General features: G+C 43.2%; 2 protein-coding genes and 2 long non-coding RNA genes across 14 annotated transcripts in view; 2 read left to right on the forward strand and 2 right to left on the reverse strand.

Annotated features, from left to right (window-relative positions):
• Positions 1-126: 126 nt before the first annotated feature.
• LOC143352979 (uncharacterized) lies at positions 127-2,867 on the forward strand. Its single transcript, XR_013082028.1, has 3 exons — positions 127-316; positions 1,385-1,506; positions 2,708-2,867. It is a non-coding gene; the product is annotated as an uncharacterized LOC143352979 (long non-coding RNA).
• Positions 1,007-20,077, reverse strand: LOC143352977 (protein lethal(2)essential for life). Of its 2 annotated transcripts, XM_076786063.1 has the most exons (4): positions 16,924-20,075; positions 7,747-8,001; positions 2,963-3,184; positions 1,007-1,295 (listed from the first exon to the last, which is right to left on the reverse strand). In XM_076786063.1, the coding sequence occupies exons 2-4, from the start codon at positions 7,999-8,001 to the stop codon at positions 1,200-1,202; spliced, it is 573 nt and encodes a 190-aa protein (XP_076642178.1). In that variant the 5' UTR covers positions 16,924-20,075; the 3' UTR covers positions 1,007-1,199. The 2 variants fall into 2 exon arrangements, with proteins under 2 accessions (XP_076642178.1, XP_076642177.1); XM_076786062.1 differs by lacking the exon at positions 1,007-1,295 and having other exon boundaries at positions 2,730-3,184; positions 16,924-20,077.
• LOC143352980 (uncharacterized) lies at positions 8,008-19,784 on the forward strand. Its single transcript, XR_013082029.1, has 2 exons — positions 8,008-11,274; positions 12,423-19,784. It is a non-coding gene; the product is annotated as an uncharacterized LOC143352980 (long non-coding RNA).
• The window catches only part of Pde8 (phosphodiesterase 8), a 38,920-nt gene continuing 35,842 nt past the window's right edge, over positions 18,340-21,417 (reverse strand). For 7 of the 10 annotated variants that reach the window (XM_076786035.1, XM_076786034.1, XM_076786038.1 and 4 more), the window contains one exon: positions 18,340-21,407. In XM_076786035.1, the coding sequence (XP_076642150.1) occupies positions 21,067-21,407 (341 nt within the window). In that variant the 3' untranslated portion in view covers positions 18,340-21,066. The remainder of the gene's footprint in view (positions 21,408-21,417) is intronic. The other 3 variants (XM_076786040.1, XM_076786041.1, XM_076786039.1) reach the window with 1 other exon arrangement.

The following is a 21,417-nucleotide window of genomic DNA, read 5'->3' on the forward strand; positions in this document are numbered from 1 at the left end:
CGGGCAAACGGGTTTAAGAATGTTGGAATCACGAGCAAAAGTATAATGCGCATTTGGGTGTCGGGAGCCGGTTGCCGGCGTAGCTTCTAGAACGTTCCACGCTGCGACGGCGCGCGCCTATAAAAGAGGGCTCGCCGCGACCGCTCGGTGCATTCGTAAATCAACCTTCGTTTAGTTCGGACGTGAAGAACACCCGAAGACCCACCAGCCAGTGAACCATACCTCCGCTTCTTTTACGTGGTCCATGAGGCTGCTGATACAACAGGACGAGAAAATGTAGACGAGGAGGTTCCGGTGCGGAGCGCGACAGTTTACCGTGGGTATTATTTAAACTTATTATAAAATTATTTCTTTTCTTTCGACCGTACCCCATCTTTCTCTTTCCGTTTGCTGTGCCTTCTTATTTCGGTTCTTTCACGTATTCTACCTTGAAGTTTATCCGGATGTCACTTGTGATGGTTATAGAGTTTTTGAAATATTTGACAGTGACCGCTTAGTTATTTAGAACATACTTTACTCTTTTCTAACACGGTACTCTGAGATCATGAGAAAGTTACGATAACCCTACTATAACACAGTGTGTTTGTAATACGGTTTCCGTGTAGCACTACTTACAAGTAATATTGCATTGTTAGTATTATTTCTAAGTATCGCTTCTTGACACGGTTTTTTCATACGACACTGAAGGATTTGATCGTGTGATAGGAGGGTTGAGTGAATTTAGAATTAATATTAAATAAAGAGAAATGAGAATGAACAAAATATAGTTTCGCTCAAATGGTCCGGCGGTCTAAGGATTCGAGTTTTTAGGTATCAGTGCTTACATATTTGCTAGCTGTAAATACTTAATTAAAGTAAATAATTTAAAGTGAACTTTTTCTGAGATTTCTTCTGCTTCAGAAGTGACATCTGGGCTCCGTATACTGTAATATATTGTACCGGAAATACATTGTACATTGCATTGTATATTTCTAGAAGATTCAGGAAATTACTCGTTAAAACTTGCTGAATTTTACGAACAATTTTATATTTCCGTTTCACATGATGCTGTATTACAAAATTTATCAAATGGAGATTTATCTGAACATTATTCTATACTCTCGCGTACAAATTGGTATACAAAAATAAACGCAAATGGTAGACTATAGTAAACCGTTTGGGGGATTGGGGTTAGGGTTAACGAACAACCATCTTTTTGTTTATTCGGAAGTAGTTTCCACTTTGACCGGTTTGCTCGCTGGTTCGCCAGTTTTCACGATATCGATAAGTCGTTCACCACCGCTAGGTATCTCGCCCTGAAAAGAGAAAGCACTTTTGTTTTAGTTAATGTTAGAAATAAGGATTAAAATGCAATGAGGCTTTTATTATATTTGTGTTTTTATAGTGCACCCTACGGGGTCGGTGCTTGAACAGTCCGTACGCAACGATAATTTGGTCTGACTAGAGTTTGAAATTTCCTCGTATTTCGAACAATTTGAGAAGAGCACTTCGAGATACGTGCATTAGGTAAGCGGTCAATGCACCGATGCATTTCAATAATCTTGTTACGTGTCCTTATGTAAGAGAACTTTGACGAAAGTACAAAGATGCGCAGGGGGAGGTGACGATTTTTTAGCCTCTTTTGGACGAAATCTTTGTTGAAGTGTGCCAGGACCACTGAATATAAACATACTCCAGAATAACAATGGCCAATTGTTTTCGCGAGAAATGGCTCTGGACATTATAAGTAGAATGCGTACTTTATGTCAAAAATCAGTAGATGTTGAAGTAGTAAAACAGTAAAATTACCATATTGTCTGGTTATTTGCAACTAGCTAAATATATTTAAAACAAATTCTTTTTGAACCCTATTTCTTACAATAGAAAATTTTTATCTAGGATCCGCAATCTAATTATAAATACTCAAAAAATACTAATACTTGTTTGTTTACGCATGTATAAATTCTAGTTTATTGGGTCTGAGTTATTCAAAGTTTCAAAGCCATTTCTTGTAACAAAAATTGCGCTTATCGAAGACCACGATTTTAGGGTTCGTTTATATCAGTCGATTCTGACGTTTTAGGCCGAGTTTCATTCGAAAGATGCTCAAGAACGTCGTGACCTTTCTTTTGTTTGGAGATCACGGCTCGCGGTGTCGCTACTTAACCTTGCACTTGAACTTGCACCCAAGATCTAGATCATCGGTCTACAAAATTCGAACAATTGAACTCTGCTAAATTTCTCTAAGATACGAATTGGAAAGGTTACGGTGATATTCGAATGCGAAAAATGTAGCGTCACTATGGCTTCGTAGATCAAGCGTAGACGTCTCTGTTAGTTGTTTTGCGTCCTTTAAGTTAGGCTCGACCGTGTATTTTCACGATGTCTGCTCGACATTGAGAGAATCTCAAAGTGACCCGACCCGTTGACCTTCCGATGAGGAGCACTCAGTAGTCGCGGTTTATCGACTCCGACCCAGAATTAATACTTTTGCGGTATTGTTTGCACGTTTTAAAGAAAATAAAAATTACTATCTGTACAGTAAAAATTTAGAGACTGAAATTCAATTACTATTTCGCGCAGTAATACTATTGATAGGTGTAACGTAAAACTGTTTTCAAATTCACATAATCGAATATCGAGTTCGAGTCGATAAACGCGTCCTAGCAAGACGAATGTGCCTCATCGACGTGAGAATGTTTAATACAGCCAGTCGTTCTTTTTATAGTTTAGAGCAGACTCGTATTATGATCGAGATAAATGGTCGGCACTACATCTTCTCTAATACTACCGCAACGGCAGAACCGGATGATTGGATTTGAAAGAGTCGAAAGCCAAAAACGATAGAAACAAGTAGAAACGAAACAATAGAGAAAACAAAAAGAAACGAGAGGAAAAGTCGGGAGAGGATCGGTTGACCGACGGCGACGGACGAATCTTCGGATTCGTCGGGCCACCGCTGCTTCTCCTCCTCGTTGCTTACCTTTTTGGGTGCCGTGATTGTTAATACACCATCGGAAGAAAGGCTCGAGGTAATGTTGACCACATCGTGAGATGGGGGCAAGACGTATCTCCGTAGAAATTGTCTGCTGACAAACCCGTGCTCGTCTTGCCTCTCCTCGTGTTTCGCCTCTATGATTATGTTATTGCCGACCGTCTTCACCGTGATCTCTTCCGGTGCGAATTGTTGAACATCGAGTATAACCTGCAGAGCGAACCGTACGACGACAAAAATTCCAAATTAGAAATCCGGATAATAACCGCAAACACAATTCTCGCCGACACGATGCTACTAGTCTGACCGGAAGGAGGCCGTCTATTGTATATAAAACAGTGCAGAAAGTCCTCCACCATCGAATCACGCTTCTGGCTACTTGAAATTAACAACTTTTTGGTACAATTCATATCGTTGAATAGCGAGGTACAAGCTTCCCGCAACAAAATCGGCCCGCTCTGGCGGGCGAAGGCGACTTCTCTCGCCTGCTTCCAAAAACACGCATACTAAGCTCGCTGTTTACCGCAAAACTATTTCCAACAGCAGGTTCTTCCGGAAGATCGCATCTGGCCGAAGATCACGTAAACTTTTCTCGGCTAGCGTACGCACAACCAATTAGCTTGGCTCTATATAAAATCGCTTCGAACCGAACCGTTGCTCGGCAAACAGTTAAAAGGCAAAAATGTAAAACAGCTTCGTTCAAGGATTCTCGATCCCGTTCGCCGCAGTTTGATGTAACGTCCCGCGTGCTTTTTCGGCCTACGTAGCGGCCGCGAAAGGAAACGAAACACCGGAAAGATGTAGCTACCAGGCGCGCCTACTTGTGTGACGTTGTTCCCATTTTTTCCGCAACCGCGAAAAGACGCGAGCATTACATACAAGTAGGTGAGATAATAATAATACACCCACGCATCCGTATACACACACACACACACACACAACTCGCACTCGCGGCCAAGGCCAATCACACGCGTCGCACAACTGCCGCGAACGAAAACCGTTCGTTCGCACCGGTTGTGTGCTTGCTACCCTTTCTCGATCATGTCTAATCTATCCGTCACGTGGTCAGCAGCTTCACTTGAACAGACACACCCGGCAATCTAGGGAACAGAAGAGGCCACCTCTTCAGGTGGGGGATCCTGAGGGACCCCGGCGCGGGTGATCTCGGGAATGATAACCGTAGTATCCGGGAACAGGAATAAATAAAAATAAATAAATCGATCTTTTTACTTTCGTATCTCGGACCGTAGATCAACGGAAACAGAAAAATAGTGAAAAGATTTTTTGGTACTACCGAGTACCGCTGCGTACATACAGAAAGAGAGAGAGAGAGAGAGAGAAATATAGCCGCGTCTGCATTTTTTGTACATAGAGAGTTTCGTATCTGCATCGTTTTTTATGATCTTTATGGTTAAAGAATTCGAGAAGCATTTATTTTTGTATAGAAATTAATATATCGTAGCGAGAACAGAAAGGAGAAAGAGAGATCCGAAAGATTTAAGAGAGCCCGTTCAACCCCCTCGGGAGTTGGCAGGCGCCCCCGTTCTCGGGGGCGGAGGGTGCTCCGCCGCGAACAAATAAAAACATCAGACAACACGAAAACGAATTTTTTCGGTTCTTTCTGTAAAAGAAGACTGACACTTGCGACACGCGACCCGTTTTTCGGCTATCAAATACCTGTTACACGGTCGTCGTTTGTACCTATGTTAAACAAACAAACAAACAAACAAAAAAAAAGATACAAAAGTTCTTTTATGAAAACCGTAGTGGGAGAAGAGAAGAGGAGAGCGTCGCGGACTTTTTCGGTCCTTTTTAAATGAAAAGAAAAAGAAAACGAAAGAGAAAAAAAAGAGAGAACAAAAGAGGCGAAAACGCCGCGCGTTAAACTGTGATTTTTTACGAACGTACTTCCGGGCGTGAAGCGTGTGTGATTCGACGATCGAGAACTATGTTTTGCTACGTTGCCGCGATCAGGGAGCACCTTCTTTCCGTTTCATGGAGAATGTTTTCCTTCGATGATCGAGTCACTGACTACGGAGAGTAGTTGTTTTTCGAGACCTGATTCTGTATTATTTTCGCTGAAAAATCCACCGACGTCACGCGTCACCCCCTCGCGGGGGGTGAAAACTCCCCATCCCCCGAATATTTGTTTTCCCCCGAAACGCTATAACAGCGGTGCTGTGAACCATTTGTAAAGAGAGCGGAGGGGAAGAAGGCAGTTTTAGAGAGAGAAAAACGCAGTTTCCTCACGTCACGTCACGTTCCTCAATCATTCGGTGATGCAACCTACAGAGAAAATGACTACGAAACGCAGTAGTGGTAGCAGTAGTAGTGGTGAAAACAGAAATTGGTTCTCGGGCCTTCTGGTGTTCCAGTTCCTCAGTAAATTTCCTTAGTTCTTCACTGTTTCTCGCGAACATTCGTCGTTTGATTCCCCCGTTCGGTTTCCCGTTGAAATTCATTGTTTTATGATTCACGCTTCCCGGTCCATGTAGTTCGGTTTCCCTTTCCTTTTTTTCCCCCCTTTTTATTTCGCTTCGGAAAAATTGCGTTCCCGGGATATCCAGTTCAGTTTGAAATTCTTTCATAAATTGCTTTTCGGCATCGACTCCGCGCGATTATCCTCCCACGAAACGCTATTAATCTTGAAATCTGCACGCAAAAAATCTGTTAGCTGAGAAGAAGAAGGGATAGGTGGAACCAAAAGCATTCTCGTACTGCACACCGCGAAAAATCTAATTGTCAGTAGACCGCTAATAGGCCAGTATACAGGTGACAGCACTCCGAATATTGTAAAGAAGAATTTAGCTCTGTGTCACACGGCGTACGCGCATACATACACACACATATATATATTTATATATATATACATATATATGTTATACCGACAAACTGAAAATCAACATTAAGTTACTTTAAGCGTTCACAGCGCACTTTGTGTACCCGTTGGTGTGCGTTCACGATTCCGCATTAAGAGGGATATACCAAATATAATATAACAATATATTCAAAGCGTTTTATTCAGTTCGAATCTCGAGCAATCAAAGAGACGGCTTTCTGCTAATTTTTAACACGCGAACAGATTAGAAGGGTGCCTTTCACGTTTCATTTTCTAGAACTACATTTCGAGTCGAATCTCACTGAAGGACCCCCCCCCCGCGCGGGGGGTCCTTTTTTCGGCTTTCTTTGGGATCAAATTTAATCGTTTTTTTAACTCGAAACCGCTAAACGAACCTCCTCGCGTATAGGTGTGGAGTGCATATTCCGTTCACTGATAATTAACAGACAAAGGAAGTACAACGCTATCGTTTCGATCCAGAACCAGGAAAACTTCAAGTCCAAGCTTTTTCTTTTCGCATAAACGCCAAGTCGGGGCGGCGACTATCCCACGACTTTCCGTTTCAGAAAGTCGTGGGATAGTCGTTGCACAGCTTGCGAGACGATACACGTGGAAAGTTTGAAGGATCATTGACATTCAACGGCAGCATGAACATGGATGTTCGAAGTCGCTCGATAATCTCGTTTCCCGTCGAAATTTAAGATTCCTAACAAACCTAAACGAACCTGGTACCTCGCTCGAGCTTTTCCGAATTATAGACGGATCCAGGATTATAGTATTCCCGAGGCTGAGTAATTGCGGCGATGAGAAATTAACATTTTGAAATCGGCTGTTTAACAATTTCTTCATCGTTTGTTCTTAGATCTTCTTCAGATCTGTGATTCGGTTTCGCCTTTAAATTCCCTTCTGCGGGATCCCGCCAATTCCAAGCGAGCCTGGAGGTGTAGGCTGAAGAAGCCCGAGGTACTCCAACGACTGACATACTCGTTCGCTCGCTATGGAAACGGCGGGATCCCGCGGAAATGCGCTTGCGCTTGCCATGAACTTTTGTCGCGAGAAACTTCGAACATCCAGCAATTGTTGGAGAATGAGAAATCCGAACGTGAGAAACGATCATCAGGAAGTCTGCTCACGAACAGCAGGAGCTTTCGCTAGCTCGACCATCTACGAGACTGTCGAATCAGACAGACCACAGATGTGCACACACTAATGCTTGTCTGTTACCATCCACGTCATCCAAGAACGATCGGCGACCGCATCAAAGGAAATCAATCGCTTGTAACAAAGTCGCAACCAACAAAGCACACTTCGATCGCTTGCCCTCGAACGTCAACCATACCTGACACAAGCGTACCACTTCCATCCCTACAAGTATAAACCCCGAACGAAAAAACTCACGGAAAGCGACAACACGACAACAGACACGCAAGGACGCATTGAAGTCTCAGCCGTTGGAAATCTAGAGCAGAAAAAAAAAACGTCCAATTCGAAAACATCAGACCATTTTGGAATTTGATAAACTCTCTCGGAGCAGTCGTGATCCGGTCACAGGTGTGGTCTACCAGTAGATACATTCTTGGCCCGTGTCCATAGTCATCGCTCGACCGAAAGGCGACCTTGATCGCTCCCATTGTCACCGACGATGGGAGCGATTCGCGCCATCGAGTGATAACTATGGATACACGGTTCCCGCTCCTCCGGATGTAGTCTGGGAACAAGGTATCAGGACCATCGTGCTTTTCTAATCTTGCGTCAATCGTACCACAACACACCATTCACCGAGAAACCTGCTCAAGCTTTTCGAAGCTACCCTAAACGTTGTCACGCGGGCTTGGGAGATTCGAGTGATTCAGCCTATACCGCGCGACAAAGCTGCGAGATAAACGATCGCGCTGACGATTATGCGAAGAAAACTCGATCGAGCGCCACCAACCTGGAAATTGTCCTTGTTGTCCAACTGAATGGTGCTGGATCCGCTCGAGGGCTGGCGAGTCGACACGTTCCGCCAAGGTCTCAAGTACCTGCCGCTGAACATCGAACGGCTAGGCCTGTCGAACCCGAAATCGGAGAACCGCGAGATCAGATCGTCCCGGTTCAGGACCCTGCCGAAGTGTTGGTCCATGATCCTGGACACCGGCCGGTCGAAATCGTCCCACCAATCGCGAAACATCATAGGCACCATGGACATCTGTGCAACACGAAAAAGAGACACGCGTCCTGGTCAGTTCTAGCTTCTCGGTCAGATAGAGTCATAGAAAACTAGTATAGCGATGTAGGATCGGATAAGACAGACGAATAAGGATCATTTGTTTGGGATTATGCGAAGCGTTGTGTGATGAGAAATCGTATTTAAAGACACGCGTGTATGGATGTGTGTGTGTGTGCGTGTGTGCGTGCATGTGTATGGTTATGTTAGGTCACAGGTTCACGACAGATAAATGACATTACAATAGAGGAGAGGTCCGTTAAGTTACACCATCTATCGTGGCTAGTACACGATAGATCCTTATCAGTGATTGCTCGTTTCGGTCACACATGATCGGTAACGAAAGATCACCTTGTGAAAACCAACTCTGTAATTAGAAGTTGTAAATAACGAGCTCGTTACGGTTGAAACCGTACAGCTCTGCGGTATATTCACAATCGACGAGAGGCAATGGCCGATATCGTTATGTTAGTAGTCTAGAGTTTTGTTAAGTTACACCATCTATCGTGGCTAGTACACGATAGATCCTTATCGCTGATTGCTCGTTTCGGTCACACATGATCGGTAACGAAAGATCAGATTCTATCTTGACAGTGGTATAAGAGTACTAATGAGTAAACAGTCCATTTAAAGTAGTTATAAGTAAACGAGCTCGTGACGGTTGAATCCGTACAGCTCTACTATATATTCACAATGAATGAAGTCACTAATGTCGATCGCGTCGTCGCAAAATTTTCAATTCCTCGGGTCCAGAACTTTCCGGGAAAGATGTGTGTCTAGTTTCAATTCAGTTCACGTCGTCAATTCGAAAGTGCGCAACTTTTCTTCCACCGCTTGTGAAATACGTTGCAAAATTTGTCCAGTGTCATCCGCGGCTGCTGTAACAGTATGAACAATCACGTTCGGCAATAATGAAGTCACGCCGCCTCTTCAGCTTCCGTCAACATCGTGTAAATGATACAAGTGCCCCTTAAGAAGCCGTACTCCTTTTAATAACGTCATGCGCGATTCTTTTTCTTGAATACACGGCTTCGAGGGCAGTTCTTTAGAAATTCTTCGAATCGAGATAATTGTCTATTGTTCTTCGGGAATGCTTGACCGCTTCCAGCATACGATACGAGGCCGTGGCCTTCTTCGAGGCAAGGCCAGCCAAATATTTCTCAAATTCGGCATCAGTGACTTCTTTTCTCGTCGTTGTTGGTGGTTCTTCTTCTGTTCGTCTTCAACTTGACTGTAACGTTGTTCAAAATATCTTGTGCTTCAGTTCTACGGTTTACCGTTCGAAATTTTTATAGAGATCTAAGGTCTTTTGTTTCGAAGTTAGGGTGTACGTGTTAGGAAAGACTAAGATAGCGGAAAGTTTCTTTTGAGCTTCACACACAAGCGTATGGTCGAACGCGTTTGCGCCCCACGTGACCCATAGTAACTTTTTCTTTTCAAATTATTAACGCTCTACTGCTTGTAAGGAGTATACAGACTATAAAGATACACGAGGATCACTAATATTTTAGATCATTTTCGAGCAACCCTTACGAAGGGGGAAGCATGGCCCAGGACTAGGTAACTTGTTCAGTCGTGCTTTTCGGGGGGGTTCTCTCTGGAGTAATTGCCGAATAAACATAGGGGATAAGAATATACCTAAAAAAGGTACACCCGTGCACCGATCGGTGCATTGATTCTAGGAAGGCAAACCTGCGCTATTCGATTCTAACATAATAGACTAGTACACGATCGATGCTTATCGATGATTCTTCGTTTAGGACACGCATGTCCCCCAATGAAAGATCAGATTTGGGAAAGAATGCCAGCCCACTATTTAGATGTTATGAGTAAACGAGCTTGTGATGGTTGAATCCATACAGCTCTACTGTATATTTACAATTAGTGAAGTCAAGTTACGTTAATTTACACCATCTGTCGTGGCTAGTACACGATAGATGCTTATCGCTGATTGCTCGTACAGGTCACACATGACCGGCAACGAAAGACCAGATTCTGAAACAGACGTCATAGCTGTAATAGGTAAGCGAGCTCGTGACGGGTGAATCCGCACAGCTATACGGTATATCCACAATTAATGAAGTCAAGTTACGTTAATTTAAACCATCTGTCGTGGCTAGTACAGTACAGATGCTTATCGCTGATTGCTCGTTCAGGTCACACATGACCGGCAACGAAAGATCAGATTGTTGAAATTGTCCTGGCACTAGTAATAAGTAAGCGCGCTCGTGACGGTTGAATACGCACAGCACGACTGTATAATCACAATTAATTAAGTCAAGTTACGTTAATTTAAACCATCTGTCGTGGCTAGTACACGATAGATGCTTATCGCTGATTGCTCGGTCAGGTCACACATGACCGGCAACGAAATGCCTCCTGCTGATAAAAAAGAAATAACAGTAATAAGTAAGCGAGCTCGTGACGGTTCAATCCGCACAGCTCTATTGTATAGTCACAATTAATGAAGTCAAGTTACGTTAATTTAAACCATCTATCGTGGCTAGTACACGATAGATGCTTATCGCTGATTGCTCGTTCAGGTCACACATGACCGGCAACGAAAGATCAGATTCTAAAAAAAAACCACTGTGTGTAATAGGTAAGCCAGCTCGTGACGGTTGAATCCGCAGAGCTCTATTGTATATACACAATTAATGAAGTCACTAATGTCGATCGCGTCGTCGCAAAATTTTCAATTCCTCGGGACCAGAACTTTCCGGGAAAGATGTGTCTCTAGTTTCAATTCAGTTCACGTCGTCAATTCGAAAGTGCGTAATTTTTCTTCCGCCCCGTGTGAAATACGTTGCAAAATTTGTCCAGTGTCATCCGCGGCCGCTGTAACGGTATCAAGAATCATGTTCGGCAATAATGTAGTCACGCCGCCTCTTCAGCTTCCGTCAACATCGTGTAAATGATACAAGTGCTTCTTAAGTTGACCGTACAGCTATTAATAACGTTATGCACTATTCTTTTTCTTGAATACGCGGTCTCGGGAGCCGTTTCTGAGAAATTCTTCGAATCGAGTTTATTGCGATTTATCCGATCCGAGTCCGTAGCCTTTTGCGAGGCAACGCCAGCAAAATATTTCACAAATTCGGCATCAGTGACTACTGTCCTAATGATAGGCTACAACTTCGTAATCTCTTCTTGTTTTTGTTGGTGGTTCTTTTCCCGCACTTCTTGAACGACTGTAACGTTGTTGAAAATATCCTGTGTACGGTTTACCGATCGAAATTTTTATAGAGATCTAAGGTCTTTTGTTTCGAAGTTAGGGGGTAAGTGTTAGGATGATCTAAGATAGCGGAAAGTTTTTTTTTTTGAGCTTCATTGGCGCGTGTATAGTCGAACGAGCTTGTGCCTCACGTTACCCGTAGTAACTTTTTCTTTTCAAATTATTATTGTTTACCATTTTCGGGCAACCCTTGCGAAGAGAAGCATGGCCCAGGACTAAGTAAATTGTTCAGTCGTGCTTTTCGGGGGTGGGGTTACCTCGTGACAAGTCTCCGACACTGATAGGAAATAAGAATATACCTGAAAAAAGGTACACCAGTGCACCGATTGGTGAACTGATTCTGGAAATGGAGCCTGATCATTAGATTTAGAAGATAAACCATCTATCGTGGCTAGTACACGATAGATCCTTATCGCTGATTGCTCGTTTCGGTCACACATGATCGGTAACGAAAGATCAGATTCTATATTAACAGTGGAATAGAAGCATTAATAAGTAAACAGTCCATTTAAAGTAGTTATAAGTAAACGAGCTCGTGACGGTTGAATCCGTACAGCTCTAGTATATATTCACAATGAATGAAGTCACTAATGTCGATCGCGTCGTCGCAAAATTTTCAATTCCTCGGGTCCAGAACTTTCCGGGAAAGATGTGTGTCTAGTTTCAATTCAGTTCACGTCGTCAATTCGAAAGTGCGCAACTTTTCTTCCACCGCTTGTGAAATACGTTGCAAAATTTGTCCAGTGTCATCCGCGGCTGCTGTAACAGTATGAACAATCACGTTCGGCAATAATGAAGTCACGCCGCCTCTTCAGCTTCCGTCAACATCGTGTAAATGATACAAGTGCCCCTTAAGAAGCCGTACTCCTTTTAATAACGTCATGCGCGATTCTTTTTCTTGAATACACGGCTTCGAGGGCAGTTCTTTAGAAATTCTTCGAATCGAGATAATTGTATATTGTCCTTCGGGATTGCTTGACCGCTTCCAGCATCCGATCCGTGTACGTAGCCTTTTGCGAGGCAAATATTTCCCAAATTCGGCATCAGTGACTTCTGTCTTCGGCGGTAGTCTACATCTTCGTAATCTCTTCTTGTTTTTGTTGGTGGTTCTTTTCCCGCACTTCTTGAACAACTGTAACGTTGTTAACGATCGAAATTTTTATATAAGGTCTTTTGGTTCGAAGTTAGGGTGTAAGACTTAGGAAGGACTAAGATAGCGAAAAGCTTTTTTTTGAGCTTCACTCGCGCGTGTATAGTCGAACGCGCTTGCGCCCCGCGTTACCGGTGGTAACTTTTTCTTTTCAAATTATTAACGCTCGACAGTTTGTGAGGTATATACAGCTTGTAACGAAACCCGATGAACACTAATATTTTAGACCATTTTCGAGCTAGCCTTACGAAGAGAAGCATGGCCCAGGACTAAGTAAATTGTTCAGTCGTGCTTTTCGGGGATGGGGTTATCTCGTAAGCATAGGAAATAAGAATATACCTGAAAAAAGGTACACCAGTGCACCGATTGGTGAACTGATTCTGGAAATGGAGCCTAATCATTAGATTTAGAAGATAAACCATCTATCGTGGCTAGTACACGATAGATCCTTATCGCTGATTGCTCGTTTCGGTCACACATGATCGGTAACGAAAGATCAGATTCTATATTGACAGTGGAATAGAAGCAGTAATAAGTAAACAGTCCATTTAAAGTAGTTATAAGTAAACGAGCTCGTGACGGTTGAATCCGTACAGCTCTAGTATATATTCACAATGAATGAAGTCACTAATGTCGATCGCGTCGTCGCAAAATTTTCAATTCCTCGGGTCCAGAACTTTCCGGGAAAGATGTGTGTCTAGTTTCAATTCAGTTCACGTCGTCAATTCGAAAGTGCGCAACTTTTCTTCCACCGCTTGTGAAATACGTTGCAAAATTTGTCCAGTGTCATCCGCGGCTGCTGTAACAGTATGAACAATCACGTTCGGCAATAATGAAGTCACGCCGCCTCTTCAGCTTCCGTCAACATCGTGTAAATGATACAAGTGCCCCTTAAGAAGCCGTACTCCTTTTAATAACGTCATGCGCGATTCTTTTTCTTGAATACACGGCTTCGAGGGCAGTTCTTTAGAAATTCTTCGAATCGAGATAATTGTATATTGTCCTTCGGGATTGCTTGACCGCTTCCAGCATCCGATCCGTGTACGTAGCCTTTTGCGAGGCAAATATTTCCCAAATTCGGCATCAGTGACTTCTGTCCTCGGCGGTAGTCTACATCTTCGTAATCTCTTCTTGTTTTTGTTGGTGGTTCTTTTCCCGCACTTCTTGAACAACTGTAACGTTGTTAACGATCGAAATTTTTATATAAGGTCTTTTGGTTCGAAGTTAGGGTGTAAGACTTAGGAAGGAGTAAGATAGCGAAAAGCTTTTTTTTGAGCTTCACTCGCGCGTGTATAGTCGAACGCGCTTGCGCCCCGCGTTACCGGTGGTAACTTTTTCTTTTCAAATTATTAACGCTCTACAGTTTGTGAGGAGTACACTACTTGTAATGACACATGCAGATCATTAATATTTTAGACCATTCTCGAGCTAGCCTTACGAAGAGAAGCATGGCCCAGGACTAAGTAAATTGTTCAGTCGTGCTTTTCGGGGATGGGGTTATCTCGTAAGCATAGGAAATAAGAATATACCTGAAAAAAGGTACACCAGTGCACCGATTGGTGAACTGATTCTGGAAATGGAGCCTAATCATTAGATTTAGAAGATAAACCATCTATCGTGGCTAGTACACTATAGATCCTTATCGCTGATTGCTCGTTTCGGTCACACATGATCGGTAACGAAAGATCAGATTCTATATTGACAGTGGAAGAGAGGCACATAAGTAAACAGTCCATTTAAAGTAGTTATAAGTAAACGAGCTCGTGACGGTTGAATCCGTACAGCTCTACTATATATTCACAATTAATGAAGTCACTAATGTCGATCGCGTCGTCGCAAAATTTTCAATTCCTCGGGTCCAGAACTTTCCGGGAAAGATGTGTGTCTAGTTTCAATTCAGTTCACGTCGTCAATTCGAAAGTGCGCAACTTTTCTTCCACCGCGTGTGAAATACGTTGCAAAATTTGTCCAGTGTCATCCGCGGCTGCTGTAACAGTATGAACAATCACGTTCGGCAATAATGAAGTCACGCCGCCTCTTCAGCTTCCGTCAACATCGTGTAAATGATACAAGTGCCCCTTAAAAAGGCCGTACTCCTTTTAATAACGTTATGCGCGATTCTTTTTCTTGAATACACGGCTTCGAGGGCAGTTCTTTAGAAATTCTTCGAATCGAGATAATTGTATATTGTCCTTCGGGATTGCTTGACCGCTTCCAGCATCCCATCCGTGTACGTAGCCTTTTGCGAGGCAAATATTTCCCAAATTCGGCATCAGTGACTTCTGTCTTCGGCGGTAGTCTACATCTTCGTAATCTCTTCTTGTTTTTGTTGGTGGTTCTTTTCCCGCACTTCTTGAACAACTGTAACGTTGTTAACGATCGAAATTTTTATATAAGGTCTTTTGGTTCGAAGTTAGGGTGTAAGACTTAGGAAGGACTAAGATAGCGAAAAGCTTTTTTTTGAGCTTCACTCGCGCGTGTATAGTCGAACGCGCTTGCGCCCCGCGTTACCGGTGGTAACTTTTTCTTTTCAAATTATTAACGCTCTACTGCTTGGTAGGAGTATACTGACTAAAGGAACGCGAGAATTACTAGTATTTTAGACCATTTTCGAGCTAGCCTTACGAAGAGAAGCATGGCCCAGGACTAAGTAAATTGTTCAGTCGTGCTTTTCGGGGATGGGGTTATCTCGTAAGCATAGGAAATAAGAATATACCTGATAAAGGTACACCAGTGCACCGATCGGTGCACTGATTCTGCAAGTGCGGCTTCGAATACATTTAGAATCACCCATGACCGGCAACGAATGATCACGTTCGTCCACAGACAGAGGCTATTGTCAAGCCGAGACGTTAACATCTCGTACTCGGGCTTTTAGCGGTTGTGGAAGAAACTAGCAAGACGCTTGCGTTTTTGACGTTATGAGTTAATCTTCGTGCGGTCTTGTTAGTGCTTTTCGAACATCTCCGGGGATAATTCGGACCCTAGATCTGAATGCGGCTTCACCTGTTAAATTTCACCAGCTGCTCGAAAAAAACCACCGACATCGGTAACTGCAACTCTGCAATAATCGGCAACACGATTTCTTATCATTTTCCAAAACAATGGTTTGTCCTCCGCTCCAATACCTGTTCGAGTCTTGTTTACATGTGGTGGTAGACTTAGCCTAGGTTGATCCTCTGGCGCCACAAGTTTCTTCAGAGCCTGGGAAAGTGATACTCTTCCTCCTCCTCCTCCTCGCACTTCCGCCCTCGATCCAAATCTAATTTCGACTCTGCTGCCAAGGTCAGCTTGGACGCTGTCATGAGTCATCGGTTCGGGCCGCGTTCCTGGCTGGGCTTGGTTCCTCATTCGGCAATCGTATTTCCGAAAATTGACCAAATCCTATACGGTGCCCACTTCGAAGACAATACGAAATCTGAATGCTCGCCGCGTTCTACACTTGTCATCTACCGAGTGTACCTGCACCCGAATGATCCAAGTGCAAGCACCCAGGTGCAAGACCGCACGCACGCAACGACCAGCTCTCGCGCAAGAACCTTCGTGTACTCGTTCAACTCCACTACATCGAACCCGAATAACTTCAATAGAAGTAATAGAAACACTGAGGGATACGTGTCGAATTGAGGGCGCGTCTGCGTGTCACGGACGTTGCATTTTCCATCGAATACGCACAATTATCTCGCGCTAGCTTTAAGTTTAAGAGCTAGCTAACGTTGGAGCCATGCAGAGACACATATACTGTGGTAGTTTAGGAATAGAGGTGACCGAGAGAGCTGTAATAAATTCTGACCGCGTCGTTACCAATCGCGTCTCCAGTATAGTACTGTCAAACACACAGGATGCATACACCAATTGATTTGATTTACTCGGACGAAGAATCCTGTGGACGCGCACCATCCTCGATCGCGTTCGGTGACGAGAATTGAAATCAGGGCATTAAGATACTTAGCGGAGACACAGCAGTGTATCGAGACACGAAGGATTCAGCGGAGAAGGAAAATTCGGACAACAAATTCTGACGAGGATATCGAAAAGTAATCGTCGAGCGGTTTTAGGAGCATACTCTCCGAACGTAACGAAGCATAGGTGTTACATACTATTGGTCTACCAAGTTCTCTAGAAGTTGCGACTTACGGATCATGCAGTATCGCTGTTACAGTAGTGCGTCTTTGATTAACGAAGGGACGAGGGTAGTTCGCGTCCTCTTCGACAAAATTTCGTTTTCGAAGTTGAACAGAGCTGGGTCTTTTCTATCTTTCGCGGTCTCAGAACTAGGCTTAAGGATTCCATTCCTTCGAGGTTAGGGTTAAAGGCCGCATACAAGCAAGAAACGTTATGTGTGCTAGACGTTAAGTTTCGGTTAGGGTGTTCTCTTGCTGTGTTGGGTTAACCGATGCAAAACCGCTACATACCGCTAAGGAACGTTAGATGTACTAGACGTTAAGTTTCGGTTAGAATGTTCTCTGCTGTGTTAGGTCTTTTAGATCGGTCAAGTTACACCGACTGATCAAACTACCGTAAGCTTCGGGAACGTTGTTGACCGCTGACCGGACTCGAGCTGATGAGAGACGCACCCCCGGTATTATACTGATCACTTGGACACGAGCGAGACACTGGCGGAGAGGAATTCGACTGATTCAGCCGCGGAAACGCGAGAAGCTTAAATAGTTCGCCTCGAGAAAAGAGCGGCGACGCCCACGGCGTCCTGGACACACGGTGTACACGCCACCGAAATTATGCAGCCCATGTAACACTGACTTTCAGTCTAAAAATACGCACCCCCCCGCAAACGGAGAAGAAGGAGGGGATGATTTTCCACGCGATGCGGTGTTCCGATAATTTTGGCGCGCTAACACCTTCCAAGGCCGAGGTCCCACGATCCCCCGGGGGCAAGCCCTTGCCCTCCGGGGGTCGTTCAGGTCGTTCTTCAAAGCGAGACGGAGGTAACAGACGCAATACAAAAGATTGGCGGATCCTGTCGCGTATAGAAGTGTCAACGCCGACTGTGTCGCCATTCCTTAACACTAGCAATTACTGGCAACAATGACGGTACTTTGAGGGGGGAGACCACAAGAAATCCTCGAATCATGTTGCACTAATCGCGATTCGCCTACACTGCTTCCCGACCGATTATCGGCGTCGAGCTAACACCAGCAGACCACCACTGTTTCGAATCGCGCGACCAAGTAACATCGCTGCTTGAGCGTTCATTCGAGGCTTCTCGATCCAACTTCCAGCATGACTGACACCCTGTCGATCCTCCGGGGACACGATCTCACACAGCAATTGCACTCGACGCGAACATGCACAAAATGCGTACAGAATTACGCGTACAGTCGAAACGTGTCCCTCATTTTCTGGCCGAAAGGAAGCAGAACGTCCGGGACACGACGCGTGTATACCGCATTCGCGATCGCGAGATCCATGTATCGTGCAGGGTAGGATCGAGCAACGTCGCGTCGTTGACCTCCTTGACAGTAACGTTAAGAAAAGAAAACTCGACGAGCGCACCTCGGTGTCTTGTCGCTGAAAAAAGAAAAAAACCAAAAAAAAAAAAAAAGAATAAGAAACTACAAACGAAACAATTCTAAATAGTGTCTGTGTTTTTTCGATCGATTCGCACACCTACTACTTGCAACGCGATTTAACTCTATTATATCGTAGCGTATGATGTTTGTTGTTACTGATGCGCGTTTACTTGGCGAGTTTTAATTACTGTTTAGCGGCAAGTGCTAGTTGTATCCGAGAATATCTATTCTTTCGCTTGACAACAACTACGCGTACTTGGTTGTAACGGGAAACTTTGTGAAAATTCCATGCGCGATACAACGTTTTTCTGTTACGGGAAGGAAGGGGGAGCACTTGTTAGTAGCACAGGATATGTTTTTAATGTTTACACTCCCGGACAGAGAGGCATTTTTTGGTTCTTGCGTTTCTGTTTTTGGAAATATGTTTAGGTAATATTCGTCGATTTACGCTGATAGGTTTAAGCGTAGAGTTTTGTATTGTTCGATTCCGTTTATATTTAAGTACTCTACTTCTGCAAACTGACAATATGAGAATCTGAAGCGTTGAAACGGATTGGTCGTAACACGGACATCGATTGGAGAATATCGATCGTGGGAACAGGTCGACGAAAATTGATGAAATTGCAAATTTTCGACGGAATACAATTACAAAAATAGGTACAATCATCGATAGAAATAGGAACGTGATAATTCTCGTCTTAAGAACAGTGCGAGGCGTCCTAAAGCAATAATAATAATTGAAAATTGATAAAAATTCGATAATGATTGAAAATTGGTAGAAAAATGAAAAACAATTTCAAAATCACTTGGAACATCAGTATTACCGTAGAGTCGGTGAAAGCACAATAATGGAAATCATCGAAATCGTTATCAAAACCAATAACTCGAACAGTAAAAATGAAAGGATGCCTTAGAAAATAGTAACATTACATTGTTCTTCATAAATGTAAGCAAATTCTCGTTTTTTCGCAGTGTGTGCTGAAAATTTGTGTTATCGAACTTCCATATAATATTCATTTACACTTTAAAGTTACTTACTCGTACGTCTAACGCTAGTTTATAAGTATATTACATTTAATGGACTATATATTTGCGATTGCTATTCAAACGTTGCATTCTCTTTGTCCGGGAGTGTGAACATGCAGGTTGTATAATTTCCTACGCTTATGTTCTTTTCTTAACACATCGAAGTTATATGAATATTGTGCGGCATTATAAATCGTAGACTTAATGTTTAACGTAACTATTAGGTAACGCGTGATTCGTCTAAATATTTACAATAACCGATAAACATGAAATATATCTGTATTGTGTTTTTCCCGTGTTTTAAATGTTACGTCAGGCACCTTCTCGCCGGAAGGTTTATACGTCACTATAAAAGCAACATACATGCGTTAGAAAAACAAACAAACAAAAAAAAAACAGTCCATCTCTGTCGTCTGCTAGGCTTCGGACAAAAAAAAAAGGGACATTATAAAATTGCATATTATACTTCCACGTGTCTCTTTGATACTGAATAAAACGACTTCGATTTGATTAGTGCGATTAGCAAGAAAAACACTTCTCCACGAGTCTTTAAATCTCTGCGTGTGCTGTTCACATAAACGAAACGATATGGTATATTACTCTGAACGTTTAGCGTTTGTAAAATCACACTTGTACTCTGTGTGACTTAGTAACGAGTTTGTATCGGATTCTTGTGTCCATCCGTGAAGCGAAGTGGGTTGTAACGACCGATCGCACTTCTACTATTTTGCTCCGAGGAGAAAAAAATACGTTTTGCGTTTGTAACCAATCAGTGAGAACCACTCCGTTCTGAAAGAGTTCGTGAGAGAGAGAGAGAGAGAGAGAGAGAGAAAAAAAAACGTCTTTGAATGTCTTTTTTCTTAGGTTGCTCGTGTAGCCAAGTCGTGTGTTGAGGAAAACAACTGTGTAACCACACAAGAGGCGTATGTTCATTTAAAAGAAAAGATTATACAACAAAATTCTTACCGATCCAAAGATTTTCATTATAATTATATTAAATATATAATGATATATATATATACATATATATACCTATATACATCTTGTTCCATATTCTGTGTAAAATTTCTGCAACGCCAAGCGATAGGCTCATATTCGTCACTTTTTGGCTGAGAAACAATAAAGTGAAATGAAATTGTGATCATAACCGAATTAGTTCTTTTCCATTCGACAAAGAAACCAGTCCCTTCTAGAAAAGACTGTTGCATGCTACTTCGACATCGCGAGAGAAGACATTCTCTTAGAGCAGATCTGCTCGACACGCCATTGGCGGGCAAGGGCGCCCGCCGATGCCCGTGGGCGTAGCCACGGGCAACTGAGTTAGTGGAGTGGGGGTAGCTGGCCACGCAGCCTTGCCCGCAGGGGCGTGGCTTCCGTGCCCGCCGTTCTGTGTATGCCCGGGGCAAGGACATCGCTGCCCGTACGGGCACACGCTGAACAATCTAAGAGAATGCAAGTTCAGACGCGGATTGAGTAAATAAAATTACAGGAAGAAGGAACATCAAGTATTCTTTGACCGAATTTTTGTATTCAGTAGAAACGTATTAAACTCTTTTTTCTTTTGTTACAGAAGCACACATTTTTAACGTTCCGAACAATAAGATTTCGTATAATATTTCAAGTTGTTCGCAGTGTCATTGTATTGCAAGAGGTTTATTAAATTCTACAAAATTAAGCTAATAGTAACAAGAGTAACTAAACGGAAGGTTGTTCCTTGAACAAATAGATTTGCTTTAACGTTAGCGATAAGCTGTATGCTTAGCTGTGTTTCACTCAATTCGGTTCCAGCTTTGTTGTTCGAGCTTCAATTTTTCAAAACGGAGCGACAGAAAGCGCATGAAATTCCGGGAAGCTACCTGCGCGAGAACAGATACATCCGGAGAGAACAGATTTCTACTTGACGTTCGCGAACAGGTGACTAATCGGTATATTTATAAAACGCATCGTGTTCCGCTCGGCGCGTTCTGTCACGAATTCAGAATTAGACCTCGAAGAGTGGGGTGGGCGAGGTTTTGTAGTAACAGTGGCGAACGTGTGAATGAGTTACAGTATATTTTCTAAAAAAAAGGACTTACAAGCGTACGACGTGTCATATTACTCTATTCTTAAATTATTACAAATATTTTACAAATCGTTGCACAACTCGCAGCGTTCAACTTTGTCGGGACGGACCAGAGTGAGGATTTCAGAAACACGAAAGACGACTTCCGGCGGTTTCCATGGGTCACGTGAATCGGTATATATGCATCTCGGGAGTCAGTTGTATTTTCTCGATGTCTTGCAGGGTCGTTATACCCTTCTCCTGTAACAGTAAACGTGTTCGACAAACAAAATTCCATAAAAGCGTAAAAGGAAAATGAAATAAAAACCAGTCTTACATTGAACTCTTTCCATTTGTCGTAATTTTGTCTCATGTATCCAACCATTTCTGGCATGTCGATAAATGCTGGAAAACA

The sequence above is a fragment of the Halictus rubicundus genome, chromosome 3 (assembly GCF_050948215.1).
Source record: "Halictus rubicundus isolate RS-2024b chromosome 3, iyHalRubi1_principal, whole genome shotgun sequence".
Lineage (NCBI taxonomy): Eukaryota > Metazoa > Arthropoda > Insecta > Hymenoptera > Halictidae > Halictus > Halictus rubicundus.